Source organism: Phocoena phocoena, chromosome 9, assembly GCF_963924675.1.
Source record: "Phocoena phocoena chromosome 9, mPhoPho1.1, whole genome shotgun sequence".
In the NCBI taxonomy this organism is placed as follows: Eukaryota; Metazoa; Chordata; class Mammalia; order Artiodactyla; family Phocoenidae; genus Phocoena; species Phocoena phocoena.
Genome location: NC_089227.1, coordinates 20,389,608 through 20,410,895, shown reverse-complemented (window position 1 = coordinate 20,410,895; position 21,288 = coordinate 20,389,608). Strand labels below are relative to the sequence as shown.

General features: G+C 41.3%; 2 protein-coding genes across 6 annotated transcripts in view; one reads left to right on the top strand and one right to left on the bottom strand.

Annotated features, from left to right (window-relative positions):
• GSAP (gamma-secretase activating protein) overlaps positions 1 to 5,143 on the top strand; it is an 87,060-nt gene extending 81,917 nt beyond the window's left edge. For 4 of the 5 annotated variants that reach the window (XM_065883821.1, XM_065883820.1, XM_065883819.1 and 1 more), the window contains 5 exons: positions 1,054 to 1,173; positions 2,694 to 2,755; positions 4,294 to 4,395; positions 4,550 to 4,649; positions 5,052 to 5,143. In XM_065883821.1, the coding sequence (XP_065739893.1) occupies positions 1,054 to 1,173; positions 2,694 to 2,755; positions 4,294 to 4,395; positions 4,550 to 4,649; positions 5,052 to 5,143 (476 nt within the window). The remainder of the gene's footprint in view (positions 1 to 1,053; positions 1,174 to 2,693; positions 2,756 to 4,293; positions 4,396 to 4,549; positions 4,650 to 5,051) is intronic. The other variant, XM_065883822.1, reaches the window with a different exon arrangement.
• A 2,430-nt stretch (positions 5,144 to 7,573) lies between these two features.
• The window catches only part of CCDC146 (coiled-coil domain containing 146), a 110,248-nt gene continuing 96,533 nt past the window's right edge, over positions 7,574 to 21,288 (bottom strand). Inside the window, exons 11-18 of the mRNA XM_065884064.1 lie at positions 21,114 to 21,202; positions 20,861 to 21,025; positions 19,398 to 19,622; positions 17,633 to 17,861; positions 13,448 to 13,576; positions 12,776 to 12,913; positions 9,361 to 9,609; positions 7,574 to 8,012 (exon numbers count right to left, since the gene is read on the bottom strand). Of these exons, the coding sequence (XP_065740136.1) occupies positions 7,809 to 8,012; positions 9,361 to 9,609; positions 12,776 to 12,913; positions 13,448 to 13,576; positions 17,633 to 17,861; positions 19,398 to 19,622; positions 20,861 to 21,025; positions 21,114 to 21,202 (1,428 nt within the window). The 3' untranslated portion in view covers positions 7,574 to 7,808. The remainder of the gene's footprint in view (positions 8,013 to 9,360; positions 9,610 to 12,775; positions 12,914 to 13,447; positions 13,577 to 17,632; positions 17,862 to 19,397; positions 19,623 to 20,860; positions 21,026 to 21,113; positions 21,203 to 21,288) is intronic.

Here is a 21,288-nt window from a genome sequence, read left to right as displayed (position 1 = left end):
GCGTAAATGAAAGGCCTCAGTACCTGTCTGGTGTTAGTCATGTTGTTATACCACGTGCCAGACTCTTCACAGACCTAGCCGTAGCTCTCAAAGCAGCCCTGCAGGAAAGGTACTGGTGATTCCACTTTAGGGATGAAGAAACAGAGGCTGGAAAGGCTTAATTACCTACGTCTAGTAAGCAGCACAGCGTGATTCCGGCCTCTGTCTACTCAGGTCAAACCTGACTTCTGCTGCTTTCCCAGCCTGTATGTTCTCTCACGTCATTTCCACTCTCAGGGATGGCATTAACCCTTCAAAGTGCCTCTCACATGCCATCTTTTCCAAGAGGGTTTTTCTGATTCTTTCCCGGTCTGATGTTGTTTGTGTGTGGATGTTGTTTTTGTCGGTTAGTGTGAATAGTGGACTTAGAGCTCTAGCTCTGTGAGAGTTTGGGTAGCCCTGCCCGTGAGACTTAGACTTGGCCCTGCCCAAGGCCTTGAGAGTGCCTTTCTACTGAATTCCTAGAGATTTGCTATCTGGCAATATCATTTTAGTTCTTCTTTTATATGATTTAGTCCAAGTAGACCCCAAAAGCCTTTCTCTAGGGCATACCCAGAGATTAGTCATCTAAACTAATCAGTCCCCTTCTGGTCCAGATATTTTCTTCTGCAGCAAAATGGTCCCTGTCCATCAGGCTTTAGCCTGGGCATGGGAGTTTGAAGCTCTACTGTTAATTTTTCTATTTTGCAATTTTACCATAGAATTATAAACCTTTTAAACTGTAAAACCATTTTCATTGAGCAGACCTTGCACTGTTTTTCTCTTTTTGCCTAGGAAGGCATACAAGGTGGAGGGAATACGTGCTTATTGGGAACTTACTATATACCCAGCACAATACTTAGTTGTGATAATACAGAAGGAAGGAACCTTGGACCTTGTCTTCAAGGAGCATTTATTTGACTCTAGCTGCCAAGTGGTGAGCTGAGTGCTTTATTGCCATCACCAGAGTCATTCCCTCTGGGAGGCCGGAGATGATGGCTGACCATCTCTACCGTCCCGGGTCTCTCATCCTAGGTTTTCACACTCTGCACACGATCCTTGGTGTCCACTGTCTGCCTTTGCATAACCTGCTGCATTACATTGATAACGGAGTGTTGCTTCTCACAGAAACAGCTGTCACAAGGCTCATGAAAGGTAAGGGGCTCTGAGTTTGCCTTGTTCCAGCCCCAGCACCACCCGGGCTGCCTTTGTGGGTGTGTGACCTGTGGTCACACGGGGCCCTGCTGCACTCAGAAGGGCCCCATGCAGGGTTTAATGTTCTGTATTCAATCTTGACATTCTTAGTAGTTGAAGAGGGGCTCCTCGTTTTCGTTTTGCGTGGGTTCCACAATTACGCAGCCGGGCCTGCTGAGCACACCTCATTTCCTGTAACCATCCTTTGGACCACCGTGCCTTTGCCCTTCAAGAGACCCCAAAGGGCTTCTCAATCCGTACACAACTATTAGACTCCTTTTCTGTACATGAAGGCACTTGAGAATAGGAGACTGAAGGCTTATTTCTCAAGAAAAATGTCATGCAATGGCTTACTTTCAGCTGATTAACTCCGTCCTCTCAAAGTTAGACTTGAAATGCAAGGAAAAATAATGAGAGGTGTAGTGCCTATGAGAATTTGAACTTGAAATAAGGTCTGTAGTGTAATGACTCTTGGTTAAAGTATTCAACTGTGGTATTTTATAGATGAGTTTTGTTAATATATATTGAAGTATTTGCCATTCCTCAAGGTGCCGTATGTTTTAAGTCAGTCAGCAAAATTGCTCTGTGACTGGCAGCCTGTTACAGAACGCTGTTCCCTGATATAGAGCAGCAGCTTCATTAAGAAATCCCTTTTTAGTCATGTACCACAGTGTTCATTGCAGCTCTGTTTACAATAGCCGGGGCATGGAAACAACCAAGATGTCCATCAACAGATGAATGGACCAAGAAGATGTGGCACATATACACAATGGAATATTACTCGGTCTTAAAAAGAAATGAAATTGAGTTATTTGTAGTGAGGTGGATGGACCTAGAGTCTGTCATACAGAGTGAAGTAAGTCAGAAAGAGAAAAACAAATACCATATGCTAGCACATATATATGGAATCTAAAAAAATAAAGAAAAAGGTTCTGAAGAACATACGGGCAGGACGGGAATAAAGACGCAGACCTACTAGAGAATGGACTTGAGGACACAGGGAGGGGGAAGGGTAAGCTGGGACGAAGTGAGAGAGTGGCATGAACATATACACACTACCAAATGTCAAACAGATAGCTAGTGGGAAGCAGCCGCATAGCACAGGGAGGTCAGCTCGGTGCTCTGTGACCACCTAGAGGGGTGGGATAGGGAGGGTGGGAGGGAGATGCAAGAGGGAGGGGATATGGGGATATATGTATACGTATAGCTGATTCACTTTGTTATAAAGCAGAAACTAACACACCATTGTAAAGCAATGATGCTCCAATAAAGATGTTTAAAAAATCCCTTTTTTATTCAGAGAGACACAAACTAATATTTTCATAGTGTTGTTAGACTTGGCTTGAAAAACAAGGTTGGGACATGCATTACCAGGATGAAGCTCTGAAGTATTAGCTTGCTCAGGTATTAAAATGGAGATTACTGGGTTTTTTCTTTTTGTTTTGTTTTATTTTGTTTGCCAACTTCTGACTTTCTTGTAGATCTGGACAATACAGAGAAAAATGAAAAAGTGAAGTTCAGCATTATTGTGCGGCTGCCTCCGGTAATCCTGAAGTATATTCTGTTTTCTAAGCCTCGGCATGTACCCCTCCTTCGATTTCTTCTTGCAGGAAGAGCAGTTACTTGCTTTGGGCCGAAGTCAATTGAATTGCCTCACCCTTCGGCCCTTTCCAAGAAATCCTGTCCGTCCCTACCCGTCTGTCCGCTGCTCGCACTGGGCCTACCGAGTGCTTGCTCCCCTGGCTGTGCGCGTGCTGCTTTGGCACAGGCCCACCTAGAACATTTAGCCGTTTTCTCTTCTGAGGAAACCACAGTAATATGTACGTCTGTGAGTCTGAGGGGAGGCAGAGGGGAAACATGTGCTTTTGGCATTTAAACTGATAAGAAATTGAAATACAGGTGAGGTCAGAAGGTTCTGGAACTGCGTTTCCTCTCACTGTTGTTTGCACCACGGCAGGAAAACATTCCCGGTTGAAGGAAAAATGAGAAACATGAGGGAGAGGGTTATACAGGCACTCCTTGTTTTTGTGGGGTATAGTAGCTCTCTGAGTCAGAAATGCTGTGAAATTCAGACATTCCACGGCAAGGTCTTCAGAGCCTCTGACTCTGCGGACTTCCCGGCCATGAGAGCCTTGGCCAGCTCTGTGCCATTTACATACGTTGAGCACTTATATCTCTGGCACGATCCTCCCACAAAGGGATGTCTGATGCCTTCCTGGACCTAATCGTCTTGCTTTATAACACCTTCTCGCCCTCACAGGCTTACTGAGGCAGAGGCAAGAATAGAAAACAAAGCATATTTTCCATGGCTAGATCTCTCTGGGGAATATCTCTGAACATTTAGTTTGGTCTCTAAATTTGATTTTTTTTTGCCTTATACCCTTAGGGAATTAAAATTTTCTGGGCGAGACACTGGCAGAGTACATGCCTATAACCTGTAGCTTCATATCAAAATATCACGTAGGGTTGGCACGCAGATACTCAGTTTTGAAGAATAACAGATGAACTCCATTTCAGAAGAAGACTTTGGCAGCCTCAGTACACAAAATGCTTTCCTCAGAGTTGCATTTAAGGGAGTATTTATTCAAAATTCAGAAGCATACCTCATAGGAAATGGCCTTTCTCCAAGGTCATTAACCATAAAGAGTCTGTCTTTTAGACTCACTAGCTGGAATACATTTTAAAAAATTATGAATTGATATAAGATAAATTTACTTAATGCTGTGAGCTATATTCTCCTCTCTGTATTTTTCCATCTTTTTATTTTTATCATTGACTTAAATTTTTTAGTGTGGAAGGTACAGAGGTTTCCTAGACACTCCCTTCCTCCACATACACACAGTCTCCCCAATTATCAGCATCCCTCAGCAGAATGGGTCCATCTGTTACAGTGGATGAACCTACACTGCACATCACAATCACCAAAGTCCATAGTTAGCATTAGGGTTCACTCTCGGTGTCGTTCATTCTGTGAGTTTGGACAAATATATAAGGAGATATATCTAACACTGTAGTATCCTACAGAGTATTTTCACTGCCCTAAAAATCCTCCTCTACATATTTTTCAATTTGCAAAAATAGCTTACAGGTCAGAAGATCTGTCGACTTTGGGATCATCCTGTGAGTTCTAACATTATTTCCCGGAACCATGTAAAGCAACTGCTTCAGAACTATAACAAACAGGTGAGTCTGTGTGGAGCAGAGGCCCCGCTAAATGATTTTGGAACCTCTTTGCCCATTTTAACATATCCATATGGACAGCAGTTGTAGTTCTCACCACTTTAAGTTTGTACTTGTTGTGGAGAATCAGCTGATACCACAGCCGTTTCCCTTTTAGCCCCGGAGTTCTATGATGGACAAGTCATCATTCAGTGTAGAATTTCTGCCTCTGAACTACTTCATTGAAATACTGACAGATATTGAGTCCTCCAATCCAGGTAAGTCACTCCTCTGCTCTCAGGATTTTCCTGTTTTTCCCCTGACACATCAGTCAGTCTCTATGTGCTTCTGTGTACCTTTTTCTTGCCAAAATATCCCTTAATTATAAGTAGGATCTTCTTGCAATAGGTTTTAATTAGCAATACACAATTTACTACCTAAATTACCAAAGGAATAACCACCTTTCAGGTTTTAGAAGGAATTAAGAGGTTAAAAACGCATTTGGTTGGTGTGAATGGCCTTTCTTGGTGCTGAGGTTTAATAAATTTTAACAACACATTCTCAGAATAATGTGTTTTACTAAAATATAAAATAATTATGATTTCAATGAAGTATGGGAACAATATTATAAATGTTCTGTGGCTTCATAGTAACTCTTCTCTCTCTCTCTTTCCTTTCAGCTCTGTATGCTTTTGAAGGACGTGACAACGTGGACGCAAAATTTGTAGAGGAAGCAGCTCTGAAACACACCACGATGCTTTTAGGCTTATAAAAGGGAAAATGCAGTTATATCAGCTTCCAGTATTTTTCTCTTGCTCGTTAGCTCTACTTCCGTTGAGAATTCTTTAGCTATATTTTAAACTGGTAACCAAAATCAGAACACATTGTTGAGCCATCTGAATTTCAGTTTAGTACTTTGTTCAGACAGAATTGGACAGTCAAGTGTAGAGAAATGGCAGCCAGTCCAAGGGGGCATGAAGTGGCCTAAGTGATGCTCTTCCTAGTGGCTGATCTTCCTAGCGCTCTCATAGGCCAAAAGCTAGTTTCTATTATACTCTGAAAAAATATATACTTTAAAAATGTAGGAACAGTGCTTAGAAAATCAAAAATTGGCTGTGTCACTGAAAATAGCATATGACAAGCAGAAAAATTACAAGTTGTAGAAAAACTCTATTTTGGAAATTAGATACTCTTAAAAAAACTGAATTTGGACTAAGTCAAATCTGCTAACTCTAGTAGGGAATAATTTGCAAAATACAACAATTTATACATACATAGAGTAGGATTTGTCTTCGTGAACGTTCAGATGGAACTGTATTTAATATTATAAACTTATTTTTATATTTATAAAAGTTTGATTTAGTAATATGTTGTCATTTAAAAAAACACTGAAAGTTTTAGCCTAACTCCTTTGTTCCCACCAAGAATCATGACTCCATGAACATGTTCCCCCAAAGACCCACATGACACCTAACGAGTTCTCCCACTTTTCTTTTTTTTTCCCCTCTCTCTTCTACAGTGACGTTCTGACCATAAACACAGTTGATTCCTGGGGTAAGCCCAAAACCCTTTGCTTTCCTCTCTTCACACCGTTTCCCTCATTGAACTTGTGAAATTTTAAAGATTACAAATATCACTAGCCAGTATAATAATTCAGCTTCTCTAAAATCATCATTCTAAAAATTATCCTCTCCTACAGAAATTCCCATTTAGGTCAAATATTTCATGGTCACTGAAGCTCAAAGTCTTGGAGCCATATCAGCAAGGCGGTGCTGGTTTTTCCTCTTGATAAGGTCATTATTTTTCATTCCCCTACGCTTTCCTCTTCACACCCGGGTTGTTTCTGCTGCTTTCTGAAGTCTCATTCATCTGATGCATATTTGAGATAAACACTACTTTGATCCTGTCACCCCTCTGCTCATAATCCTTCAGTGGCTTGCCATTTATTACAGGATAAAATCCAAACTCTTTGACATTCCAGATCTCCCAAATTCTGGCCTTATACACTTCCCCAGTACGAACGTTCTGTTCCAACCAGCCTCGCTCACTGGGCCTTGAACAGAACTTTTGTTTTCTTACTTCCAAGTCTTGCTCAGGCGACTTCCCCCTCCTGGAATCCCCTTCACTTACTAAAATCTTATTTATGCTTAAGGGCCAGATAAAAAGTTCCATCTGACTGTGATCCCTGGCCATTCCAGTGCACAGTGGCATGTCACCCTCTGGACCAGTAGCACACGTTGTAATATTTAAGCATCCAAACCTTGGTAATTTTTAAAAATTATTTTTCCTTCCTATCGGTTTAAACTTCCTATGTGTTTATTTTTTGAATCCCTAATTACTGATCCTACAACACAGCAACTGTGTGTAACTTTGTAGTATTTCTTTGCATTAGGCACACAGCTTACACAGCGTTACTTGTTATAGGCTCTCTCAAGGAATTGCTTTTTAATGACTTCACAAAGCAGTCAGGTTAGATTCAGGACTCCTAGACGGAGAATGAGATTCAATTTCCCTCCATTCTGTGTCAGGGTGGGGGCTTGGAACAGATTTTGTTTGATTTAGCAAAATAAATGAATGTGATATTTCTCACTCCCAGAGTCGTGAAATGAAATTCATAACTGATAACAATATGAAATAATACTAGTTGGAGCATGTTAATGAATGTAAAATCACCGGTTTCAAATCTACTTTTATATTTTTATGTGAGAAAGTAAACAGAATTAGCAAAATATACTTGGGTGAAATACAGTAATATTAGAGTAATGAAATCAGTGGAACTGGCCTCATTTTCTCTTTCACATGCAAAATTATAAATATCTTCATTGAAATTTTGAAAAATCTGGTATCAGGACAAAGTAATCACCAGTGTATTTGCATATAACATGGTGGAAAAATCTAGATTTATAAGAAAGATAAATTAGGGCATAATTGTTTTTGCCCCAAAGGATTCTTTATTTGTAAAAAGAATCACTATAACATCACTTTAAAAAAGACAAGCTTCCCTACTGCTTTTCACTCAATTTAGATTTACTGACATCAACTTGCAGTGCAACTATTTATTTAACAAAGTGAGTTATGCCCCTGCAGTACTTGGGCTATTTTTCTTTTCACCCATTCTTTCTTTTTCTTAAAAGTGAGTACATTGAACAGGATCTGCTTTTCTTTCTTTAATAAACAAAGACCACTCTGCCAACTTCTGTACTTCGCTGAAAAGGTATTTATTTTTATTGCATTTTTATAGCACCCAGTCTACTATATATTTCTGAAATGTAATCAAGAGATAAAGTGAAAAAGAAAAATTGGTGAGTGTGATAGGAAGGAAGCATATGTTGTAGATACTCTGTAATTTAGAGCCATTACGCTGACGTTTTCCAGCTGTGGATGTGAAGAAGCCTGGTTGAAGCGCCTCCTTGAGAAGCCTGGGTTGGTTCACATGTTCAGATTTCAATTGGCTTTATAACAGGTTTCTTTATGTGCCTCATACTGGCCCCAGGTTCACTGGGCTTAAAAGGAGCCAAAGCACCGTACGGTTTTGGCAGAGGAAGAGTGGACTCTGCCTCTGGGATGTAGGCATTTGGACGCTGATCCGCAGTTGTGTAAACACCACTGGGCAGCTGGTGAGTTTCTGCTTCCAAGAACTCCTGCAAAGAATGATTTATCCTTTTCAGTTTTTGAAAACACAGGTAAAGTCGCTTCGTCCTCAGGGCCCATCAGACACAGCCGGGTCTGAGCAGCCTTCGGCTATGCTTGCTGGCCGATATTCCCCAAAGGGACAAGAGGGTGTGAGGGTGCGTCACCAGACACGCACACCTACACACACATTTCGTCTCATTGGAATGACCCATGTTGCTCAAGCATCACTCTGCTCCGGGGGTTTAGGGTTTGCCATAAACTGGTTGGTGGGACCTAAATTTGCTACATTCCGAACTCAGTATCTTTCATTAAACACTAATTATTTCCATGTTTGTGACAAAGGCAGGATAATCTATTTCCTTTGGTAGGTCACTGGTGAGCAAATGGTACAAAGGAGGAGATAAGGAGTAAAGTAGAACCAGTGGAGAGAAGCTGTCAGCAGCTTGCTTTGAGCCTCAAGATTCTGCCTGTGTTTCTGGAAAACAGAGGAATCTCTTATAGCATTAAAAAGAATTGGAAAAAATGGAGACAGGTAAATGACAGCTGGGACACCACAGGTAAAGTCTGAATGCCCTCAAGAATATAATCCCAGGCAGCGTGCGAATGACAAATCAGACCCTGTTTTCGGGAATTCATAGTATGTGTTTGGAATGCACCTTTTTCTTGGGTTAGGGAAGGAATGGTGATCTTCTGGGGATGTCTGCTCTGTAGTCTGAGAGTGAGTTATAGGCCCCCAGGATGTAGTCTCCTCAGAAAGAGATGCCTAATTCCACTCTAAGATTATTGAAAGGTCATGGGAGTAGGAATAAGAACTGAGCCCCCAGTGTGTAGGTGGTCAGTGACAGACTTAGGTCTTTGGTGGGAGAAGGGTGGTACTGAAGCCTAATCGTAGCTTCTGCACCAGGTGCAGAGTCTGCGAAGCCTGTGACAACCATGATACGCTTGAGGCCTCACAATGTGCTGTGGCCACAGCAGATGGACATTGAAGAGTAAGGTATGGTCTGAGCCAGGGTGCAAAGACAGAGATTAGAGACCTAGGATAAAACCAGTGCCAGCCTGGCCATTGCCATGCCAATGGGAGGTCCTGGTCTTCACCATACCAGCCCAGGATAGAACACTGTGGGGTGGGACTTGATGCCCGCCCAGTGTTCTCCAGGGAATGTTCTGACCCTTTGGACTGTTGTACTTTGCTTGCCTACATAATATCTTAAAAAAGCAAAACTTATTTCTAATGACTTGCTGGGCCTATGTGTGTGGTAGAGTAGAACACTTTCATATATTTTGGGAGGATTGACAACCCCTGCAGCAGCCCTTCCCGGCACATTTTACAAATGCAACGTAGAAGCCATAGCTTACCCGAGACTTTTCGGCGATGGCCAAGGCATACATTTCTTCATCTCGAAGTACTTTCAACCATTCTCTCTCAACCTCTTTATTGAGAGGCAGACCCTTTTCCATCCTGGAGTTGCAAGTGAGGATGAAATCTTCTTTCTCCTTGACTTCTTTTTGGAGTTCAATGGTCATAGCTTGCTTCATGGACAGCTCAGCAACAAGAGCCATCATTTTTTCAGTAGCATCTTTGATCTTTCTCTGGTAGCCATTCATCTAGAATGAAAAAGCCCAAGGCTTAGCCTATGTATACATTCCATGAAGACTTGAAGAAAATGGCAGGCTTCTGGCTGTCTCTGAAGGTGGGCATTCTTGCCTGAAGGAAGGAAAGTTTAAGTGGGAATTCACAGAGAATAAGAACTGGAGGAGACCTCAGAGATTCAGCCCAACACCCTGGCTGTGAAATAGGATAAGGAGGAGGGAGAAGAGAGAGATCTGTTCATCTAGTACCTGGATTTCCAGGTTGGTAGTATTGAGGGGAATAGTTTAGTGTCTCTATTTTTAAGAGGTGATAAGGACCAAGGAAAGGGTATTCTTGATGTCTAAGTTCTGGCCTAATTTTGCCATGTTATTAGTTTGCCACTTAAGCAGGGGGGAAAATCTGGTAGAACAGAATTGTATTAGTTATTAATACACTTGCTTAAGTAAGGTAATCAGCATCCGTGATGATTTTTAATGGAAACTGTCACACTTCAGTGTGTGTGTATTATTGATCATAATTCCCAGGATGCATCATTATGCGGTCATAAGCAAGCATGAGCTGAACTGGACAGTCTGGCCAGTAATTTGAAAAGAAATGTTCCTAGTTGTGTATGTGTGCTTACCCTTTCATATAAGCTATTTATTATCAAAGAATTAAAATATAAGACTAGGTGGGAAAATTGATTTTAAAAGACAGAAAAGAAGTAAAATTGGAATTGGTGGTTCCTGTAAGCTTTCTGGCCCACAGCACGGCCTTTCAGTGGCCGAAGGCTGGTGAGGCAGTAAGAGGTGACTCCCGCCACCCGCCAACACTCAGTGTCACATTACCCTGTCTTATTACTTCTTCATATCCTTTCACTACTGACATTATAATATAAATGTATTTGGTTATTTGGTTATAGCCTATCATCCTACAAGAACGTACTCTTCATGGGGACAAGGACTGTTTGTTTTATTCATGAGGTTCCCACTGCTTAGAATACAGGAGACAAAATTAAAATTGAATGTTTGTCGAATGAAGGAATGAATCAATTCTTAGTCTCTTTTAATTGTTCATTCCTTTGAACCAAGGTAAAGTGAGACACAAATATGAGCGTCCAAAAACTACACCGTACCTCAAAATACTTTCTTCTCTTAATAGAGTATATACTGGTCTGTGTGTACATTTGCTTACAGAAGCGTTGCTGCTGGTGATTTACGTGCCTCTGAAAATATAATGACCAATTATTATGCGAAAACTTTGTCTCTTTAAGGGAATAGGGAATATAAATTTCTATAACTTCTATACTGCATTAGTTTTCAGGAAGCATAATTTGAATAAAAATGACAGGCATTCAGAGCTTCAATGATGAGTCATAATCTCTCTTTTAAATTTTATTAACTAGTCATTGCACACTTGAGTGTGTATATAACTAACCAACCTCCCTTCTCCATAAATCAAAAAAAAAAAAAAAAAAGGATGGTATTATTCTGGGTTCTCTGAGTCTTTGCTGAGAGTTCCCATTTTCTGCTCATTTGGGAAACTTGTAAGAGGAGCCATAAGCTCTCGAAGAGAGATGAGAGATGAGATGTACAACGTTGTTGAACACCCACAAGGGCCAGCCCACTTCTGCTCGATTATGTGATGCTTGCCACCACTTGAGCTGATATCACACCCATTTCACAGATCAGGAAACTGAGTTTTAAGACCATTTATGTATCTTTCTCATCGTCACTTTGTAGTGTTGGTAAGTCACAGATCTGGGATCTGAATGTCTTTCTGTCTTCCAGCTCTGCCTACTCTGAGGAGATTATTTTAAATGGAGGAGGAAGAAAGCCAGGTAGAGAGCATGGAATGTGGGGAACAGAAAGGGAGATAAATCATGAGGACAGGACTCAGTAATGCTGGAAACTTTTTGGTCATGTGGATTGTGTCGGCAGCTCCCATTTGTGTTTCTCTGGCTTAACAGTTGACTTCTGGAGGGACTCTGAATCAGCTTTGACAAGCAGACCTCAGCAAAAACCAGCTTCCCCCAAAGAAAGGCAAATGCATTTTGCAAAATAAAGGAAGGCAACATTTAAAGAAACTTCAGACATGCTAATTCAGGCAACGTTTGTTCGTGAGCCTAAAGAAGTCTTAACATTTCTTATTTTGTGAGGTAAATTGAGATTTGCACAAGTGCTGTTGGCCTCATCAGTGTGTTAGTGGAAGTGTAAAGCCAAATAAAAGTGGCCAAGAAGCCTTGAGATTTGCAGTAGTTTAGTGTGCCAGGACTGTTAACTTATTAAACAAACGTTTTTCTAAAGTTTAGCACATGCGAGGCATTGGGGAAACTAAGAATAAGGAACAGTCACTGCCCCCAGGAGCCCACAGTGGGTGACACCATTATTCATGGCGTCTTCTGAACTGTCTCCCCACACTACATGGTGTGGACGATGTGTCCCTTTCCCTTTTGCACTCAGCAGCTCCAGTGACTGTTGCTGACTGACTAAAAACCCTGGACTGTCACAGAGGGATGCTGTGAGGGGCCGGGGGCGCCAAGCAGGCAGCAGACCGTCTGATGCCTGATGGTGCAAAGTCCTGCTGCGTCCGAATCACCGGCCTCCCTCCTGCTGGCTGCTTCTAGCAGTCCCTGCCTGACCCTGTAGCTTTGGATCAGAAGCCCTGGTATTTTAAGCTTATGGAATTAGGAAGCCCCACGTTACTGGCCTTTCCTCACTAGTGAGGCTTGGGTGGGGGCTCCACCCCAGGGAGTTGTGCGACTGCTGTTCTCTTTAATGGTCCCCTTCCATTGCTGGCTTCTGGCTACTTCTGGATTCAGGCAGCTCCCATGCAGACCGCTGGATAAATGAGGCCCTCCCTTCACAAGGAACTAGAAAGGACTTAACATGTCTCATGAAATAGGAAGATAATGACTGTCATATTTGAGTAGGTACCCTGTTAAGTGAAACTTGTATACTGTCATTGAAAGGTTTAGGATTTCCCACTATAATGAGAATTCATTCAGGGCACAAGACTGAAACTTATCTTGGACAATTCTCCAAGAGTCATCTTTACATTTTAAATTTTAATTCTTTGTATTTATCTATTCATAAAGCCTAATCTCTCCGGGGCTTCCCCCAATAAATGAAGCAGTCTGTGGAAAATGGAAGGTGATAGAGGAGGAAGGACAGAAGAGAGGAGGCGGGGACTTGGGCAGACCTTCTTGGCTAAGAGCAGTGTGTCCTGCTTGCAGGCCTGCGTTTTGCTGCAGAGCCTGTTGGTGAGCCGGGAGACCTGTTCATAGATGAAATCCTTCTCCAGCAACTTCTCCTCCTTCTTGGCCAGCTGTAGTTCCAGCTACGGTCAAAAAGAATTTCAATAGGAAAAAAAAGTCATGCAAGTCAAAATCTTTCCTAATTAGAGCACTATTTTCCCCCCTTAATGAAGGGGGACTTCACTAATGAACATTAATGACTTAATGAACTGGACGAAGTCAAGACTTCCCCTCACCCCCTGACCCCCCGCCCCCGAGAGCTGTGGCACTTCTTCCTCCCCATGGCAAAGAATGGCCCTCTCAGCTCCGTCTAGCTTCCACGTCGCCATTCCTCTGATATGCTCCCATCAGGAAGACAAATTAATCCGTTCACGATGCCAAAATTGCTCCTATGGGCCGTGAGACAGAGATGGGCATTTTGAAAGCACTCAGGTTTTAACTTTTTTGGCGAGCATCTAAAGTCAAGCTTAGGTTTCGTTACTAGATTGCAATGAAAGGACTATGTTAGTGACTAGAATAATGAGGGATGAATCCTCATAACATGAAACTGTACCACAGATATCTGTGACACTGATCAACAGGGGCTAATAGATGCTATTTTAAGAAAGGACATTTACCGCATCCATTTTTTGGATCATTTCTTCTTTGGTCATATCTTTCCCTGGAAGGAAGCGTGTTCTGTTCTCACCCTCAGGATTTATAAACTGTTTCTCCAGGTCTTTTATTCTGTCTGTACACTGTGAAAACTATTAAACAAGAAAGAAACAGTAACTTTGCTCAGTAAATCTTAAAGTCACGTAGTCCAAGGTCTTTAGGGTCTTTCCAGGCAAAGGTGGAAGGGAATTCTTAACACCCCATCAGCTGGGACTTGTGGTTAAGCAATGTTTCTACTCGCGTGTGGTACAGAGAGGAAGATGCCTGTTAACTGACTCTGCAAAGCAAGGCAGTGACTTCTGGGTCATCAAAAAAAAAGCTGACTTTACAACCAGTCCTTTTATCGCTTCCCATTTTGTGTTATACTCCCGGGATGCTGTGTGGTTGCAGAGCTCCGACTATACAGACTTGACTTCTTTATTGCCTGTTGTTACAGGGGCCAAGGCAGACAGCACAGCATACAGGGTACACAACATACTAGACTCCAGTTTAAAACCCTTTGCTGGCAATAGGCTTAATGGCTTCCCAAAGAAAAGTAAAATTCTTAATTACTAGGTCAACACAGTGTACCGTCTATGAGGAATAGCCCGAACTATTTGTATCTTTTTTGGTAAACACCCAATGTAATGTGTTATATATTCAACTATATTTGTTGACTCAATGAGACTTTGGAGGTGGATGAAGAAATACAGAAATTCTCAAGCAGGAGTGGCAGCCACACTTAGCTGTTTTGTAGGGAGGGATGTAGAACACAGTGAAAACCAAGTCATCACCTTTAGCTTTTCTACTGAAAATCTGTATAATCGCAGGCAAATCATTTATCTTCTCTAAACCGTAGTTTCCTCAACTATCAAATGGGAAAATAAGTCCCAAACTCATGGGATTGATCCGTTAAACGAGATAATATATTTAGAGTACTTAAAATTTTTAAACTTGTTCTCCTCCCGACAAAAAGAATTTCAAATGGTGACATGAATATTTTTTTCTTCCTGTCTCTCCACACTTAATTGCTCTTAATAGGGAGTTAATAACGTATCCATGTATGTGTACTTGTTGTATTTGTTATTAACAACATTTAATGTCTCCTTTTGTTAATTAGGAAATTAGATAAGAAAAAATATATGGTGCTTGCTTATCAGAGTGGCGCCTTGATTGATCTTATTCCCCATGGGCCCTTGAGGAAAAACTGTATCCTTTTTCGATATAAAATAGTGCTCTTGTGTCCGAAAACAGTTCACATGACTTCCAGGAGCCCTAAAAACGGGCTATTATTACAAGTAAAATATTGCAGGAAAATGTGACTTATGATAATCCTTGGACGATTAAAAACTTTCAAGCAACCAAAAAAAAGCAAACCTTAAGAGAATTCTGAAAGTGATACAAAAAAGAGGAAGATTGAAAAAAAAGACAAAACACTGTAGCTATAACAACAGGATATGAGAGAGATCTGGCACTACACGGCAAGGTACAAAAACAGCTTGCTTGAAGCTTGAAATTTCACACCGTGTCCTTCAAAGGGCCCATGTGATTAGTGCTGAGTATACAATTAAATAATTAGGTGCAGTCTGAAGACTAATGCGAAACTTTCTAGTCCACTATTCTTAAGCTTAGAACTAACTCTGGTAGAACAGGGAGCTGATGATAACACACAGTCCCTATGCTTCAATTTATATGCAGTCAGAATGATAAATGCTCACACCAGGCAGGGTGTACTATCATTGAATGCATAGTATTTTCCTCTTGGGTAAACTGAATTCATATTTTATACCGGATTACTGGTTTTATATAATAAATACTAAGTATATATATATATTTTTTCTTTTTAAGAAGAAGTAATTTTATCTATTTTAATCTATTGAATAGAAGTATTAATTTGCAATTAACACAAGTAAAATGCTTCCATAGTACAGAATGAATTTTTTCTCTTGTGGATCTTACTGGATTTAAAGTCCTTTTGTTCTGCTGGGCATGTTGATCATGTAGCATGGGCAAAGATGGCCTTGAATGTGTGTTCTGGGAAAGACCTGGAGAGAGCCGAATTATTCTGTAAAATGGAGTGAGACGAGCGTGGGGTGCCTGGGGCGCAATCTGGACGGTAAGGCTGTGGAGGGGAGATGGGGGGTGAAAGATGGAAAGACAAGCCAGTGAAATGGAACTAGGCTAGGGCATTGCATGGGGTAGTACACCTGGGGGACTGTTCCCAGTGGTGGCGTGGGAAGGCATATTTGTCTGATACTTAATTTGAAGTTCTTTGCATTTCTTTAATGTACCCCCTCACACTGGTGCCCCAATTCTTCAATAAAGTCAGTTCATAGACACAGGCCTGGCATGAATGGTCTTGTGTAGGTGTAGGCGGAAGTTGGAACCAGTCCCGAGTCTGCACTGAAGTGGCACAGAACTGGCCCAGGCACTGTGTGTCAAGATGATGAGTGGATCCCCCAAAGGAACCACTAATTGGAAGCAGGAGTCAGAGCTGCAGGAATCCTGGGGAGGCTTTGTGGGAGACCTGGGGGAGGCCTGGGGGATGTTCCAGCCAATCCATCTAATTCAGGGCTACACTTATTGAAGAAGTGAATGGGAGAACATATGGCTAAAGAAACAAACACTGGAATCAAAACCTTACCATATTTGTGCAAAATGAAAGATCCTATCATCTGTATAGCATATTACACGTTGAAATGCCATAAAATATGAAAGTAGAACCATCATTCAGTTCCATAAAGTCCTGTGAACCCCATGACGTGATTAAATTAAAAAAAAAAAAATGACCCAAAACTGTGTCTATAGCATGAGCTAATGAAAACCATTTACTTGTAAACCTAGAAAATGACCAGAAGGATTTCGTCCAGATTTCTGATAATTTTAATAGTGATTATATGTTGGGGATAGAATTTTTTCTTTAAAATTTTTGTATTTTTTTCAAAACTTCATTAACAGAGTATGTCTTAATTTTATAATCAGAAAAAAATCTGAAAGCAAACCTGACATTTTATTATTATTTTAAAAAATTTTGGCCGCACCCCATGGCATGTGGGCTCTTAGTTCCCGGACCAGGGATTGAACCCACACCCCTGCATTGAAAGGTGGAGTCTTAACAGCTGGACCACCAGGGAAGTCCCTAAACCTGACATTTTAGAAAACATGTTATAGGTTAAAATGTATTCCTGCTACATTGAGTCAATGGAAAAAAGTTTAGGCCACGAATTGTTTAGTTTAATTTTTTCTTCTGTTTTCATTAAGAAAAAAGTATAATTATTACATATGAAGAAAATGGCTTTATATTTATGGTTTTATTTATTTACTTGCTATTTTGTGTTTAAATTTTATGACTTTATTCCACTTTTAAAAAGGCCATGTCAGAGGCCAAGTTATTAAATTACAGGGAAACTACAGGGGTTAATAAGGAGTCTAATTATATGCGATTACCCATTAATAAGAAACAACAATCTTGGTTCTAGAATATCAAAGAGAATCAAAAATAAGAGAGCTAGGGCTTCCCTGGTGGCGCAGTGGTTGAGAGTCCACCTGCCGATGCAGAGAACACGGGTTCGTGCCCTGGTCCAGGAAGATCCCACATGCCACGGAGCGGCTAGGCCCGTGAGCCATGGCCGCTGAGCCTGCGCGTTGGGAGCCTGTGCTCCGCAACGGGAGAGGCCACAGCAGTGAGAGGCCCGCGTACTGCAAAAACAAACAAATAAACAACAAAAAAAGAGAGCTAGATGGTCTGCAGGATCTTTCCAGCAAGCATCAAAAACATAATTATGAATAAAAATAAAAACAAACCAAAAAAAACCCAATTATGCTGGCCGTAGTGAAAGCCTGGCTTACTGAAGTTTTGAGCTCTGAAGCAGCTGAGTTAGAGCTGAGATTTGGGAAGGTCTAAATTCCAAGAAAGGCAGAAAGTGCTTCATGGGGGATAAAAAGATAATCTGTAGCTCAGATGCCTGAAGCACAGATTCTACCCTGGAGCAGTGTTCAGAGGCATTTTTAAACAGGACATTTAACTCAAGAGTTCTTGTAGGTACCAGGAGTAGCATGGCTTGATTTACATGTAAGAACTTATATGACCTACAAAGCAATAAAGGAGGAAAAGAAAAGAAAACAGCAGCAGATGTTCCCAGGACGTGCGTCATCCGCACTTCTCCCACCTGAATCTGGAGCACTGCTAAATCAGCATCCAGAGCCCTCTTGGCGGGTAGCAATTTCCGGGTCACGTGAATCTGTCTTTGCTTCTCCGCAATCTTCAGTTTCAGGAATCGGATCTTCTCTTCCAGGACGTGTATTTCAATTTCTCCATTTAGCTTCATCTTCTCTTGGGTATTTATTTTTTCATAAAAAATGCACACTTCCTCTTCCCGCTCTATCAGCTGAACACCACTATGGTCAGATTGAGAGGCAGAGGCTAAGAGGATGTTGAGGCCACTGTTTTACCAGTCACCGTGGTTCTCTCTGGATTTGGGTGCAAAATACACATCAACACTGCGTGATTCCAGGAGACAATAGATATTCACTGTTGGCTTTCTAGTTAAACTCCACATTTTGAATTTTTCTGGGCATGGGAGAGAGAGGGTTGTGTAGAGTCTGGACTCTGAGCTGACCATGTCGTTGGCCGGCCACAGTATCTCTGCAAGTCCCAGTGGTCCTCCTGGGGTGGAAAAGAATGTCACTCCCCACGCATGAACGACGTGATCTCAGGGTCTGATTTTCTGCACACCCTTTTCACGGGCCAGACCTGCCAACCCAGGCAGGGGGCCAGGGAATGCGTTTCCGGCAGCTATTCGGTTCTATCTAACTGGCCAGGACCATTAGGCTCTTTTAAAGTTAAATATTTCTGATGTACATTTCCCCATAAACAGGCAAATCCCCATGATTATAGCCCTTTGTAATCATGCCAGAGGAAAGACCCCTCCTTGGGAGGAGACTGTGGGGAAGAAACAAAGAATTTTCTAATTCCAGCCCCAGAACTGACCAGGGCCTGGGAGCACACTGCCTAAATGCTTTGGTTTGTGCCAGGAGCCAAATAAGAGGACTTTTTTTTTATTTCCCCAGAGAGAACACCTGCCAGCCCTTTGAAAAAGTGGTGTTCGTCACACCCTGAAGTTCTTCCCCCACACCGTGCGTATCCATTATCCCCAAGTGCATCTTTAATTGCTTCTATCTCTTTCTCTGTCTCTCCTCCCTCAAAACATGTGTGCACAGGGGTGTATTTGGCTAATCTTAGCTCTGTATTTTGTTTCATTTGCCATTCACTGGCTCATCTCATGAGCTGCTTTATTCTCCTGACAACAGAAGCCAGGTGTGATGCGTTACCACCTTTTAGTACTTTCAGGGCCCAGCACTTAACACAGAACACAGCCTTACACAGAACAGCACACAATCAAGGTTTGATGAAAAAAAAATCTAATACCTGATGTAATTACTACAGGGCTCTACAATCTCATGCACCAGATTTCTCAGAGCACAAGCAACTTGGGAAAACTGTTAAGTAGTAATCAATTAATAATATTATTATAGCTGGGAGAAATAATGCTACTCTTGCTGAGAAAATGAACTGGGTGAATGGCTTAATGAATAAACCTGTCGCCCAAGTGAATACAAGATCCAAAGACTTATTTATGGCAATTATACTGAAATAATTTGATGGTATCCTGATCCTGAGTGGTAGCCTGGTGAAGGACTTTGATCCTTAAGCGAGCAACTTGCCAAACCCTACTCTTGGCTGTCTTTCTTACGAGGACAGAGTTTCTTATTTTCAGGGAAAGCACACAGCCCCCTCCCCGCCCTGCAAAGGCTGATGAAACCTGAGTGTCAAATGTCCCTCACTATCCCCTGTCAAGTCTAGAGAAAAATGTGCAACATTTCTAAATCGGATCTCTGGGTGCTGTGCTCTCCCATCAGGTTCCTGGTTTTTACCTTTCATTTCGACGCTGAACGGCTTTTTCGTATTTTTTGTGAAGCTGCACCATCTCCTTTTCAATCATTGTAATTATGTTGGCAAGTCTTTCAGTGTTATTTAACTGGGCTTCCTTCTTCTCTTTCATTTCCTGAAGTTTTGCTACCATTTTGCACACATCGTTTTGCATGCTTTCTCTGATGGTAATGTTGTTGGCATGCTTCAGCATAGAATTTTGTAGGTTTCTTTAAAAATAATGGGAAAATGGGTACGATTATAATTTCCTTTAGTTTCTTTAAAAACAATAAAGACTTCTGAAACACAAGCAGTATCAAGGTAGCTCTTGATTTAGTGTGTCCCTTGAAATGACAATAGTAGTAACGATATTCATCACATGATACTCTTCAGGAACTTCTGTAATTTCCCAGGTCTCCGATTTGCCCTTATCTGGATTAGGACATCTTTCCTTTGTGCCCCAAGTGTCTGCTGCCCCGATTTATCAAAGCAAGAGACTTAAGTGATTCATTTACTGCTCTGTCATCCCCAGGAGACTCTGCTATCTTGAGGGCGGAGGCGGTTATATCTGACAGTGTCCACTGCACCTAAGGTAGTGCCTGACTCAATATAACATCACAATAAATGCTGAATGAATGCATGGCCTCTATAAATGATATTTTACTTTCATGTAGGATGAGAAACTGATTAGGATGTTAGATTTGCTTTTTCATACCAATCCCCTCACACCTCTACTCCCACCCAACCCCCCTCCACTACCCCACACACAAGAGCCCATTTTGTAATATCTTTATAAAAGGAAACTGGGCAATAGTGGCCACCAGAAAAAGTTCAGGTTGTATAGACTCTGTGGATCAGGGACTAAATACAGGTGAAAGATTCTACCAGATCTTGGCACACGGTAAATAATAAAGTTTGAAAAAACAACCATTGGATTAATTCATTTAATAACAAAAAGTCCTATATAAAGGACTATTTCTATGGGTAAAAAAAGTGAGCCCAGAGAGCTAGCATAGCTTACCCAAGATCACACAGCTAATGAGTGGCAGGGCTGGGGTTTGGGTCTAGAAAGCCCCTTCTCTTAACCACCCCGCCATACTGCCTCACATAAGCTTATTAGATGCTTCACACCTACTATCATGGGATGCTGGTTTATGAACATTTGACTGTCTTCTAACATTAAATGCAAACTGTCAAATTTGTGCCTTTATTTGTAGATGAGTAAATGAAAATGAAGTGAGCATAGTTACAGAGTATAGTTTTCCATCCCCTTAAATATGGCTCCCAAACAGAAGCATAAGGAATCACATTTAGATGCTTGTCAGCTGTAAAGCGGGGTGTGTGAGCAAGGGCTTTTCTAGTTTTGTAAAAGACTTATTTTCTATTTCATCATCCCCCAGGGTATTTTATCACTTAATGACTCCGAAGAGAAACCTTTGAAAGGACAGTAGTTAATTGGAACACTTACCTTTCTTGAGTAACTGCACTATTTCTTAAAATTTCCAGTTCATTTAATGACATTTTATGCCTTTCTTTTATTTCATTGACTTTCTGGTGAGCTCTGTGAAGTAAATTAATAAATTTGTTTCTTTCATTTCGAATAGTGTCATACAGTTTAGCAAACTCTCTGAGTCTGTGAAAATACAAGTGTTTTTGAAATTTGTGAAATAGGTTTTTTTCCCCCCCAGCCAGCTAGATAAGTCCTCATGTAATTCTTTTACCTCCGATGAATTTCTCGTTTTTTCTTCCTGTGTATCCGGATTTCAAGATCCTTTGCTTTGATCTCCCTAACAATGTTGGTATATTTTTGCTGAAATATAGAAATTAATAGTGAGATTTTAAAAATAGTCTACCACCAACAGCATATGGATACTCCCAGCCTCAACCCATCTCATT